Below are 13,882 nucleotides of genomic sequence, written 5' to 3' on the forward strand. Positions count from 1 at the left end.
GTGTGCACTCACCAGCCACTTTATTAGGTATACCTGTTCAACTGCATTTTAAAGCAAATATTAGAACAATTTGGTTACCGTTGAAGTCCATTGTGTGGAGAAAAATCCTGAAATGTTTTCCTCAAAAAACGTAATTTCTTTTCCACTGAAGAAAGAAAGACATGAACATCTTGGATGGCATTGGGGTGAGTAAATTATCAGGACATTTTCATTTTGAGGTGAACTAATCCTTTTATCTGCCAATCACATTGCAGCAACTAAATACATTTAGGCATGTAGACATGTGCAGGATGATCTGCTGAAGTTCAAACTGAGCATCAGAATGGGGAAGAAAGGGGATTTCAGTGACTTTGAACATGGCATGGTTGTTGGTGCCAGACGGCTGGTCTGAATATTTTAGAAACTGCTGATCTACTGGGATTTTTACACAGAACCATCTCTAGGGTTTACAGAGAATGGGCAGAAAAAGAGAAAATATCCAGTGAGCGGCAGTTCTGTGGGTGAAAATGCCTTGTTGATGCCAGAGGAGAATGATCAGACTGGTTCAGCTGATAAAAAGGCAACAGCAATTTAAACTAGAACGTACATTTCCTGAAGAAAATGTGAGTGGTGCTTGCAGTGGCAAAACTCGGCACTCGGTTGCTAGGGTGTTGTACATGATTGCATACGAGCCAACAACCATGTCTGTATGATGTTGTGGAGCTGGAATATGGCTTCTATATGTTGTAATATGGTTGCTAGGTGGCTCTAAGCGGTTGCTATGGTGTGGTTACACAGTTACCATAGTGATATTTACAGACTGGTTTCCCAACCGAAACATACAAGCCCACCTCTATGTATATACGATGTTCTGGTGCTGAGATATAGCTTATTCATGTGTTTGTACGGTTGATAGGGTACTCTTTATGGTTTCTAGGGTTTGCTTATGCAGTTTATGGGTTGATATTTAAAGAATGTTTGCCAGTCTGAGTTGAAAAAGGCCAACTCTGTGTTTCTACAATGTTCTGAGATTTTGCTTGTTAATGTTGTTTAATGGTTGCTAGGGTCCTGTAACTGGTTGCTACGGCATGGCTATGAAGTTGTTATGTCACTACTTCTTGGTTACTTGATAGGCCGAGTCAAAAGAGCCCAACCCCAAGTCTCTCTGACCTTCTGATCGAAAGATATGATCTTACAAATTTTGTGACAATGTTAAGTCTATGGAACTTTTTCGGACGATTTATCATCCGCCGGACAAACATTGTACACCTGATCGCTTAGAAAAGTCATAGCACACCTCTCCTCAATAAACCGGTCGATTTGACACCTCATTCATGGGTCTACGACAAACAGTGCAGGAGGAGTAGCGTGCCGAAGTTTAAGTATGAGCAATAACAATAGTGATGTCTTGCTCATGGCAACCAAGGTCTGTAGAAGAGCATCTCTGAACATGTTGAACCTTGAAGCAGAAGAGCTACAGCAGCAGAAGACACAAGAGTGACACTCCTGTGAGATAAGAACAGCAAACTGAGGTCTGATGAGTCTCGATTTCTGCTGCAAACATTCAGATGGTCGGGTCAGAATTTGGCATAAACAACATGAAAGTAGAGATTCATCCTGCCTTGTATCAACGGTTTAGCTGGTGCTGCTGGTGTTGGTTTAATGGTGTGGAGGATATTTTCTTGGCACACTTTGGGTCCCTCTGTACCAATTGAGCATCATTTACACACCACAGCCTTCCTGAGTATTGTTGATGACCATCTCCATCTCTTTATGACCACAGTGTTTCCATCTTCTGATGGCCACTTCCACAGGATAACACACACGTCACAAAGATCAAATCATCTCAAACTGGTTTCTTGAACATGACAGTGAGTCACTAAACTCTCCACAGTCACCAGATATCAATCCAGTAGGGCACCTTTGGGATGTGGAGAAACGGGAGATTCTCATCTTGGATGTGCAGCCAACAAATCTGCAGCAACTAAGTGATGCTTTCATGTCAATATGGACCAAAATCAAAGAGGAATGTTTCCAGCATCTTGTTGAATCTCTGCCATGAAGAATAAAGGCAGTTCTGAAGGCAAAAGTGGGTCTAACCCAGTACAAGCAAGGTCTACCTAATAAAGTGGCCGGTGAGTGTATATATCCATAGATTTTTTCATATATTTCCAATTATTAAAATGTATATTGCTTAAATAGATTTTAAAACATATTTACATGGTCTGAATAAGTTTTAGTTACTTCCCAGACAGAAACATAGTGTCGGCCCAGATCCGGCCCACATCTATATGGGTTGAATCCACATGTACCAGATGTGTTGCTGTGTTGCTGTGTAGGTTATATCCATCCATCCATCCATTAATCAAACCTGTTTTCTTTTTTTCTTTTTTTGCATATATGTATAGCCGTATGGGTAAACAAATGAAGTCTCAGAGAAAACATCAAAAACAGAAGTGAAACTGTTGACTTGAATGGGGCTTTCTGTTGTGTTACAGTGACTTGCCTCAGTAGACGGTACATTATTTTCCTCAGCAAAAACCCCTCAAGCATTTTACAATTTTCTTCACTTTCTGCAAAATCATATTTCTTATGAACCACAAGCAAATGTCCCTACAACTCCAGATATTAGCTAACCATCTGTTTATGTTGTTACCTCTTTACTAACTATGGTGGAGCTCATTACTGAATAAGCACAATTCTTGAGATAAAAAACTGGATATCAAAACTTGGGATAACAAAACTTGCAGAAAGTTTTTGAAATGTTCCCTAATTCATACATTCACATATATGGCATTAGCTATAGGGAATAGTGAATAATCATATATTTGGGCCACAGCAATGGCATCAGTGTGCACATGTGACCAAACATTTCGCTTTCTTTTTGTGTTCCTTATTCCTTTGGATAGCAAACAAACACCTTTGCCTATACTAGTTTAGCATAGCATAGCGCTAAATGCTTAAGAGAAGCATTTTTGATTAACTAGAAGAAGATATCACGGGACGCCTATTACTAAGGGTAAGTTTACACAACAACAAAAAAACTGAAAAGTTTTTCCTTTTCTTTTTTTCTTTTCATACTGTCATCATTGTCAAAATGATCAAAAGGATTTAGAACACGACTAAAAACTCTGTCTTCTGCTGCCAGGCCAGTACATGGCGATGACACGTAATACACACACGCATGATGTCACCGTTTTCACAAATTTGCGTTTTTGTAGTTTACACAATAACGGTATCGTCTTCAAAAACTTGCACTTTGAAACCCGATTTCAAAAGCTTGAGTTTTCAGGCCTCCAAAACGCTGCTGTCGTGTAAATGACCGATCAAAACGCATAAAGTTTTTAGTTGAAAATGGTATCGTGTAAACAGCCCCTAAGACAATAATAACATTCGAGAGGTCTATATTGTTGGCCCTTTTTCATCAAATTAAGAAATGTGTTACGTGCCCAAGTGAAACTAAATATACTAAAATGTATTTGAAATACATTTATTTTATGCTAAGTATACTACAAATAGTGCTGAGGTCTAACTAAAGATATACTTAAGTATATTTGACTGTGCTAAATTGGACTATTTTAAGTATACTTTAGGTACAATTTAAATATCTTGCATTTAAAGACTGATATTATGCAGTGATCATACTATACTTACTAATAGTGATATTGAAACACATTTTAGGTTTAATATTAAGAAATGTCCATTGTGCAATAAAGGGAATTTGTAAAATGGATTTGTAATATACTTAGTATGAAATAAATGTGTTTTAAACACATTTTGGTACAGGTTTTTTCACTAGGGTGGTTACATATTACATTGTAGCCATCAGTTCAGATGACTTTATTTCCTAAAGTACACCACATGAAAGTATACCATGGTTTGTTTTCTAAATACAAACACAAAAGCTTGTAAAAAAAAAAAGTTCTGATGTAAAAGTCAGCATTTGCTTATCTGGCCATGAACTTTCCAGTCTGATTTGCATATCTGCATCTGCACAGACCTGTTGTAGCTGGTTTCATAGACAGAAACACCATTGCGCCTGTCTCAGCTAGTTAGCGTCACCCCAAAAACTTCCTCTCTCTTTTTTTTCGTTTGTGGTTTTGTGATTCTAAACTGATGACGCCAATACTGCATAAAAAGGGTTGTGAGAACAGCCCGCTCTTATTAACTGAAATAACTGAAGCACAACAGCACAGCAACACGTATCAGCACCAGAAAAGTTTTTGTTAAGATGCCAACCATATTGTCATCTTCAACTGAAATAAAAAACATGAACCAGGAGGATAAAACAGTCAATCCCCGGTAAGTGGTGTTTGTTGTAGTATTTACTTTTAAAATGTATGGAATTGGAGCATTTGTCTTAGAAATTTAACCAAACAAATTCTCACTCCTTAGGAGACTAGACAAGTGGCGGTTTCGTTGCCCCTTGACAGACAAGTAAGCTACTTTGACTTTTTTCTTGTGAAATATATAATCACAATTGTAATCAACTATTGTTGATTGCGTTTGAATGTAAACTAATTATGATTTATTCAAACAGACTGAACCCTGGTGAGACCCTGCTTTGGTCCCAGTCATTGGAAAATCTCCTAAGATCCAAATGTAAGTGGCATATGCATGTATTCTTATAGTTATTAATTAATGTATCGAATCTAATACGTTTGACATTGTGCACACATGTCTGTGATGTTCACAAGAACATTTCATCACAGCATTCAAAACCACTTCTTTTGCATTGTGGATTTAGTTGACATCATGTAGGACTAGGCAAATATACATGAACAAAACCTGCACTGTTTACTAGATGGTCAGATAGCTGGATCAAAGAACTGACTATATGTATGCAAAGCAAAAGAGAAAAGCAGTATTAGTTATACAAAAGTTATTAAAACACGTAAGCTACACATGAAAATTTACAATGTAAGGATATAATTGCAATTGGGGAAAAAAACATGTATATATATATAATATAATAATAATATATATTTAATATACTTTTTTCATATACAAGTCTTGTTTGCCTTTTTCAATCATTAATGGAAATAAAGTCACCTGAACTATATAAAGATATATATAGATATAGGCTATATTTACCATAGTTTGGCATTGTTATGATTTTTATCAAGAAATTACTACTTTTATTCAGCAAGGACACATTAAATTTATCAAAAGTGACAGTAAAGACATTTCAAGTGTTACAAAATGTTTCTGTTTCAAATAAATGCCATTCTTTTTAACTTTTTAGCCATCAAAAACCCTAAAAAAAATTAGCACACAATGTATAGCATATTCAAATGATTTCTGAAGGATCATGTGACACTGAAGACTGGAGTAATGATGCTGAAAATTCAGCTTTGCATCACATAAATAAATTACATTTTAAGATATAATAAAATTGAAATCAGTTATTTTAAATGGAAATAATATTTCACAATATTACTGTATTTCTGATCAAATAAATGTAGCCTTAGTGAGCATAAGAGACTTCTTTCAAAAAATCGTTCAATAACATTGATATATTTCAATGTCCAAACAGTTTTTATAAAACTAAAGCTGCTTTTAGCTTCGGTTTGTATAATAGGAACCACTTTTGCTTACATACATTTCTTTCTTTTTTCTTTTCTCATAAAAGCATTTGCTCTGAGAAAAGCAAAAAATGTTGCAGCTGCTCTTTGGTTATACTCATATTTGGTATCTAACACAATGAAATTCAGTTATTCAGGGGCATTTAGGTGTCCAAACACAAGCTGCCGCACTGATGCAAAACAGGTGCATTTGCATTGAGCCATAGATTAACCCTGCGGTTTGTTCTTGTAGATGGCATGGCAACATTCCACACCTTCCTTAAGTCCGAGTTCAGCGATGAGAACATTGAATTTTGGCTGGTTTGTGAAGACTACAAAAAAATCAGGAATTCGTCCAGGCTATCCTCAAGGGCCAAGAAGATATTTGAGCATTTCATCAAGGCAGAAGCTCCCAAAGAGGTAAGCACACTAGCACAGTCTGAAGATCTCTATGTGGTTTTATTGAGCGATGGAGCAATCGATCAACGTCAATATGTTTCTCACTGCTTCTCCGTCAATCTCTCCTCAGATAAACATCGACCACGTCACGAGAGACCTTATCAAGCAGAACGTCCAAGCTCCAACTAGAGTGTGCTTCGATGAGGCTCAGAGGATTGTCTATGGTCTTATGGAGAGGGATTCCTATCCCAGGTTTCTTCGCTCGGACATGTACAGATCCCTTCTGGAATCAGTCTCGCATAGGATTAAGGTCTGAGAACATCGTAAATGAAGGGCTGTTGGACTTCAAACACATCTTTGGGACTGTTGGTGCAATGGACATGATGGCCGTGGCATAATCAGGCTTTGCCGATATGTAGGCCTGGACTCAGGTTGCACTGAACATTGCGATCCACATAAAAGCTTGAATAAGCTACTGTTTATATATGTGCCGTGGTACACTGCTCTATTGTCCCACACAGCTGTGGGATACACAAAGACAAAAGAGCCTTCTGTGAAGCTCACCTGTGATGAACCACAGGAGATCTGAAACGTGCTGCAACCACAGGAACACCATATGGACCTTATTTAACTTTCATTATTTTCAATTCTGGATGAGTGTCATATATGGTTGGCATGAGATGACTTGGAAATAATACTAATGACATAAAATGAACAATTTCATGTGACGTGAAATGATTCATGGACACACAATGTACAGAGCAAATGTAAATCTGACTGTTTTTGTGTGCGCAGTGGGGAACTGATGGGATATTCTCACAATAATCTGTATAACACACCTATCTATTTAAAATTGTCTATTTCCTCAGTTGGATATTACTTCATCAGGCCAACAAATATTTAAAAAAGGCTTGTATTTCCTGGATTCATCACACAATACCACTGATTTCTTACTATAGAAAAACACTGATTTAAAAAAGAAAAGTTGGTTGTCAAGGTTGTCTGGATGTTAATATTTAAGAGCCAATAAATAACTTAATTAACACAACTGCTAATAGAAAGTCGTATGTTGTTGTTATGGGGAAAATTTACATTCAACATTCAAAAATGTATTTAAATGTCACTGCAGTAGATTCTGAACCGAGTGACATTTATTTTTAAGGAAGGAGCAAAATGGTAACACTTTATTTTGATAGTCCACTTTAGACATTCTATATGTAGCTTTGCAACTCCATGTCAGCTACCAGTCATTAGAGTATTAATAGACTTTTCCTAATATCTGCTAACACTTTATTGTGATGATTCCTCTACAGACGTTCTACTGACTATAAGTAACTTTGCAACTGCATGTCAACTTATTCTACTAACCCGAACCTTAACACTTGTAACATAAGGAGCTGTTTTTATGACACCGTTTAACTTAACTAAACAAAAAATGGAAAACTTTGTATGCGTTTTGGTCGTTCATTTACACATGACAATGGCATTTTGGGAAAACATGATGTTAGCAAAAGTGCAAGTTTTTGAAAATGATGCCTTTATCCTCTCAGTGTAAACTACAAAAAACGGTGATGTCATGCGCATGTGTATTACGCAGGCGGGTAATCCATCGACCGGAAGTTGAAGCCGGCCGCGTGCCGCCATCTTGTAGCAGAACTTCACTTGCATTAGCATTCCATTGACTCCCATTCATTTTGGCGTCACTTTGACAGCGAATAACTTTACATCTGAGGCGTTTAAAGACTCCATTTGTCCATTATTTATTTCTAAAGAAACACGACAATGTATAAAGGGCCTCCATTACCTTCTATGTTACATTATGGCCCCGTAGAAACAGTTTTTGTAAAAATAGGCTAACGATTGCGTCATAACCACTCGACTCTCTGTCGCACAGTAGAGAGATTACCGTACAGACGGGAGGAGAAGCTCGCAGGCAATCGGGGGGACGTCAAGGGAGAAGCCCATAGATATATTATACAGTCAAAATAATTAATCAGAATACTTACTCCTGCTCACTCACGCCAAAGAACTCTTTGCTCAAGCTTGCCGTCTCTGCAAGATTAACGTTGGCAGTTTTCACGCACAGCGACTAGAAGATTTACATCTGTCAGACAGGTTGCTCACGTCATCAAGCTTAGTTTGAGTCGGTTTGAGTCTGCGCGTCAGGAACGGAAGTGCTAAAAAATCGCTAAAAATAGGCTTCACTTGTCTCAATTGAGTTCCAATGAGATGGCTCTGTCCACTTCTTATACTGTCTATGGTATTACGTGTTCAGTCTATAGGCGCGTAGTGTTTCTTTACAAAGTGACATCGCCAACTACTGGCCTGGCAGTAGAATACCGCGTTTTTAGTCGTCTTCGTTGCCGCCTGTTTGCGGAATATGCAAAAGAAAACGTTTACGTTTCTAGTACATCGTTATTGTGTAAACTTACCCTAAGAGTCTACTAATACTTTCAACCAGGGGGCCGGAGGCCTCAAGATGACTTACAATTATTTAAAATAAGACAAAACCAGTATTAAAATAAGTTAAAACAACTAAAAATATCTAAAATATATGATTTTACCCTCAAATATTGTTGTGGACAATCGGAACTCAAAAAGTTTGAGATCAACTGCTCTAATGAGAGTTAGTTACAGTTAGGTAGTTCCAAAATTACTTATACTTTATAAAATGTCTAAAGTGGACTATCGAAATATTGTAACCCAAAAATATTTGTATGGTCTTAAATGATAAAACAATTCTGTTCAAAATGGAAACTTCATGGTTCAGAAAAGTTAGTTCTAAGAAAGATTTGTTGATGTCACTTATGTTTAATTGGTCTAAATTTTCCATACAAATCAGAGTTTCAATGCAAAGTTCTAGGGACTTTTCTGTACAATTAAAAATATCACCTGAATTATAAGACACAGATGTAGATATAAGAAATTGATATTGGACATCCCCTTCAGCATGCTGCTTTCTGTTTCATGACCGAAAGGGGGAGGGGGAGGCGGGGGTAACATCACATGGTGTACTGAGTTTCTGTCACCACTTCCCTATTTACACAGACAGTGTGATAGTCATCGTACTCTTTTCAAATATCACAGACAGAAGGGAAGTTGAGGTGACTACTCAGTACCCCTCACCCAGGACAAAAATGATCATATCACACGTAATATATATAGTTCTTTTTTTTTTTTTTTTTTTTGCTCACTTGCAAAGGAAAATTTGTATTTCCTCTGTGAGAATGTTGCAGGTTTTATGGCCGGTCAGGTGCTCTGTAAAAATTCTGCGTAATTTACTTCCATTGTCTTGTACCTTTCACTACAATAAGCAACATACTGTAAATTACTTTTAAATAGGAAAAAACTGTTGATGATACGTGTACATTGTACCAGTCAGAAAACTCCATAATCACCCCAAATTGTCACGTGTTCCTTATTTTGAACTTCATTGTTTTTGAAAAATGAATCCAGTAATGCGGTCAACTATATGTTTGAATGTCAATGTGATCTGAAAAACACATTTAATTCAATATCACCTTGATGGCAATAAATCTGTGATGTGATATCTACGATATAAGAGTATATGGAGTAGGGACCATTAACCATCTCTCACTGTAAAATATGTTAGTAATTTTTACAGAAATAAAACTGCTTTTACAGTAAAAATGCTACAGTAAAAAGCTTATTAAAAAATTGGTTTAACTTCACATCATATATGTAATTTTACTGTAAAATACTGTCAAATGTGTGTTTTGGGATATAAAAATGTATTACCGTATAACTTATAACAAATAAAAAATCACAGTAAAAGGACCTTCCCAGAAGTCCCTGCATGACACATATCATATGATTATTTTAAATGTAATTTAAATAGTTTTGTTTCTTCTTGTTTTTGTTATCAGTAATGTACATTCAGGTGTTTTGTATCACACTTTCTGTTATTTAATTAAGGTTTATGACATTATTTTAGCATTTGTGTATGACCCATGGCCTAGTGAACAGGCCACTCGATCAACTCTTGTTTCATCATGTGGCTTTCTGTTAAACCTCCTGTATTATTATGGTGGTCTTAGTACATTTTAAGGTAAAGAGCAGATTTAGTACAAGTAACTTTGTATATTATTATTATTATTATTATTATTGACATTACAGTTTTTTACAATCACTATAGGACACTTTTCTCAATACTCTGGTCTCCTTTTCAAAACGTTTGACACAGTGAGCACATCATCAGTCTGTGGGCTAAACTGTGGATTACTGTATTTATCATTGCATTGGCACAACATGCATTCAGTGACTACATCTTTCAAATGACATGAACACATTTTCACTACACAAACACCACCAAAACTACAGGCCATTTTTCACGTTTACATACTATTTTTAAATCCTAACAAAATATGTTAAAATCCTAACATAATGCGCAATTTGCTACATTTCTACAGTAATACCATATTGAAATATATTAAAAAAATAAAATAAAAAAAGATAAATAAAACATAAAATATGAACTACAATCAAAATAATTACATTTTTGGCCCAAAAGCAAGCATGAAGATCCACCCACTACCCACCCCTAAACCTAACCCTCAGTTGGGTGTAAGCAGAATGTATGAATGAGAACTTATGAATTAATTTCAATTCGTCACCAATTCGCCAAAATGTAAAATAGTAACGAATAGCCCTGATAGTGTGTTGTTAAGTGAAACAGAATGAAATAGGAGTCAATCATTTTTTCTTCCCTATATTTCGGTGAAACAGCTTTTCGAATGAAAAAAATGTGGGGCGGGACTTGATTTTGTCCATGGTGGATTGGTTGTCCCGCCCTCACGCCATCAGAGAAGAGAAGAGATGAGCCGCAAGAGGGAGAAGTTGGTTTAAAGTTTAAGGGTCACATTAATTACAGTTTTTTTTTTTTAATTGCTTTGGCGCAACGGATGTTCTTCATTCATCTTTCCAATCAACAAATGCCTTGATCACGGTTCTCTGTTCCTATTTTAAAATGAATGCGCTGTCGATATCTTCTATAACAGATGCGATGACGGAATCTACACATGTTTCATAAACAAAGTTCAGGAGGAGCACGTTCAAATAATCAATCCAATCAACTTGTCATCAAACAATTAGCCTGCTACCATGTCTACCCTATCAGCATGAGAGGAAGCATATATTTATTCACTCTGTCAACTCACCTAACATTCCTTGACAGTTTTCAGCATCCCTCCACAGTCTTGGCCTGTTCTTCCACAGCCTGGAATACGGGGGGAGTACTTTGGGTTACCTTTCGCCGGCCCCTCCCCCAAAACGGCCATTGTCCAATCACACATCATAGCAACCGTTACTATGTGAGCAGGTCCGACAAACATCTCCAAGCAAGATGGTGAAGCGGTGCGCCCACGGCGTTTGTAAATATGTGGAATAAGGGCTGCCTCCGACAAAAAAAACATTTTCTAGTCGACTATAGTTATTCATTTAAGCCATTAGTGGACAAATCGCCCCTTTATATTAATTGAATTACTTAAATACAGGATAATGAGCGTTTACGTAATATAGCCGCACTCAAGCGCACGGCCGCACGCATAAAGCTTGCCGCAAAGAACCGGTAAAAGTAATTTGGGGTCAGTAAGATTTTTTAAGAAATTAAGAAAAGTAATAGGCAAGGATGCATTCAATTGATCAAAAGTGACAGTATAGACATTTATAACGTTAGAAAAGCTTTCTATTTCAGAAAACTCTGAAACTTTCTATTCATCAAAGAATCCTGAAAAAAAAAAAATTCTACATTGATAACAATCAGAAATATTTATTGAGCAGTAAATCAGCGTATTCCCTCAGGTAGGTTGCACGTTTTCTTGCGTGGGTGGATGTTGGAATCAATAATCACGTTGTTTGCATTCGCCTTGAAACTGATTTGCCGAAATCAAAATGCTGACATTGAAAGTCCCGCTCGGAGCGATAAATCAAACAATGATTTGTCCCTAAACTAGATGTACAAAATATGACCGCCGCTCAGGCCTGCACTGGCTTTCCACAAAAATAAATGACGTGGAGTAATTTGGCTGTATTGCGTGTTTATGTATATACCTAAAAAAAGTAATAGTATGTGCATGTCTGTCTGTGTGTGTGTGTGTGTGTGTGTGTGTGTGTGTGTGTGTGTGTGTGTGTGTGTGTGTGTGTGTGTATTTGTGTATGTGTGTGTCTGTGTGTGTGTGTGTGTGTGTGTGTCTGTGCGTGTATGTATGTGTGCGTACATGTGTGCGCGTGTGTGTTTGTGTGTGTGTGTGTCTGTGCATGTGGATTTGTATGTGTGTGTATGGGTGTGTGTCTGTGCGTGTGGATGTCAGTGTGTGTGCATGCTTGCGTTTGTTTGTATTCCTGCATGTGTGTGTGTGACAGTATCATCCTAAACCAGCAACCCTTCGCTCAACAGCACCATCTACAGGCCGATGAGTGTACAGTCACTAAATGTGCACATAAATGAATTTATTTTATACCCCCCCATGGATGAAATTCTACAAAACTTAGCAGAGGATACCCCCAGAGGTTGTCAAGTTAATCATACACATGAAATATGGTGCGGCCCCCGGGGACCAAACGAAATTTTTCCGTAGAAGTCTAGTGGGGCTACATGCCCACCAAATTTCATGTTCCCCGGTGCTTCGGTGTCCCTGGTATCGTTGACGAAAAATTTACGGGGGCCCCAGCGCGGGGGGGGAAGTGGCCCCGGGGACCAAACGAAATTTTTCCGTAAAAGTCTAGTAGACCAACATACCATAAAAATGTCTTCATCCTCGGTGCCACGGTTCAGGTAGTTATTTAGGAAAAACGGCATTTTTTTGGGTTTGGGGGGGCCCAGCGCGGGGGGGGGAGTGGCCCCCGGGGACCAAACGAAATTTTTCCTTAGAAGTCTAGTGGGGCTACATGCCCACCAAATTTGTTGTTCCCCGGTGCTTTGGTGTCCCTGGTATCGTTGACGAAAAATTCAGTAAGGTGACAAAAAAAAAAAAAAAAAAAAACTTTGACAATCCCTATATGACCGGCTAGCTACGCTAGCGGCGGTCATAAAAATAATGATATATTATATCATAATATATTATTATTATTATTGATAGGATGATAACAGGTGTCGTGATTAGCACTGCTGCTGTATCAGTCAGTGGTTCAGCTTTGCAGTAAAAAAAACAGGACAAGGGAGATATAAATTATGCATTATTAATTATGACAAATAAATTATGCCCAAAATACGGGACATTTGGCAACTCTAACGTTAGTTTTTTCCCTTCCCCAAGAACAAAGCACATAAAGTTAGCAGGGCTGAACTGGAACAAAAAAATCAAAATCAAATTTGCTAATAAAAATGAGCAAAATATAGCTAACAGCTCAGATAACTGCGATTGTCTGCAACAAATCTGAGAAAATCAAGACAGAAGAAGAGGTCTACGATGCCTACGGATGCTGGTTGATCACAAACTTCCAAGGTGCCGTCTGCAAGTGTGTTTATGTCGATTGCGTGGGTATTTTTTTTGCGATTGTCATGGGGTTTCTCAGATTTCGCTTGAGACCGGTACGCCTCGATAGTAGTCGTGTCTCGTTCATTGCGTATTCTTATATTTTGAATATATCCCTCCACTGCATACTGTAACCCCTTTTGCCTCGATCTGGAGGATATCGCGGAGCAGGTCCGTCCATAAGGGGGGATAAAGGGGAATGTTTTCTGGGGCCCAGCCGCTAGGGGGGGGCCCATGCAGTCCAGCTATAATTATGTTCATCCTAAATATAAGCAAAGGTTACCATATTTTATTTTGAACCAAAATAGCACCATTAATTGTTGAAAGTGAGAAAAAAATGCATTTTATTTAATGTTGCTCGAGTAAAATATAGCCTGTGTCATAATGAAACACCCCTTTCCTGAAAATGGTCTGAGCAGGCTGGTGAGCGGGCGCGGGCGCCGTGAG

The 13,882-nt window shown here is 37.7% G+C and overlaps 1 protein-coding gene across 1 annotated transcript; it reads left to right on the plus strand.

The window, feature by feature from the left end:
- The first annotated feature begins 4,122 nt into the window (after nucleotides 1–4,122).
- Nucleotides 4,123–6,990, plus strand: rgs13a (regulator of G protein signaling 13a). Its single transcript, XM_082172828.1, has 5 exons — nucleotides 4,123–4,281; nucleotides 4,375–4,416; nucleotides 4,520–4,581; nucleotides 5,797–5,963; nucleotides 6,073–6,990. Exons 1-5 carry the CDS (start codon nucleotides 4,211–4,213, stop codon nucleotides 6,256–6,258), a joined length of 528 nt encoding a protein of 175 aa, XP_082028954.1. The 5' UTR covers nucleotides 4,123–4,210; the 3' UTR covers nucleotides 6,259–6,990.
- The last annotated feature ends 6,892 nt before the right edge of the window (nucleotides 6,991–13,882 follow it).

The sequence above is a fragment of the Leuciscus leuciscus genome, assembly GCF_965113295.1.
Source record: "Leuciscus leuciscus genome assembly, chromosome: 6".
Lineage (NCBI taxonomy): Eukaryota > Metazoa > Chordata > Actinopteri > Cypriniformes > Leuciscidae > Leuciscus > Leuciscus leuciscus.

What these genes read in the sequence shown, in the direction of transcription:
- rgs13a (XM_082172828.1), top strand. Translation starts at nt 4,211, where the DNA reads ATGCCAACCATATTGTCATCTTCAACTGAAATAAAAAACATGAACCAG. An exon ending in CGTTGCCCCTTGACAGACAA is followed by an intron (nt 4,417 to 4,519) that starts GTAAGCTACTTT and finishes TTATTCAAACAG; the next exon opens with ACTGAACCCTGGTGAGACCC. An exon ending in AAATCTCCTAAGATCCAAAT is followed by an intron (nt 4,582 to 5,796) that starts GTAAGTGGCATA and finishes TTGTTCTTGTAG; the next exon opens with ATGGCATGGCAACATTCCAC.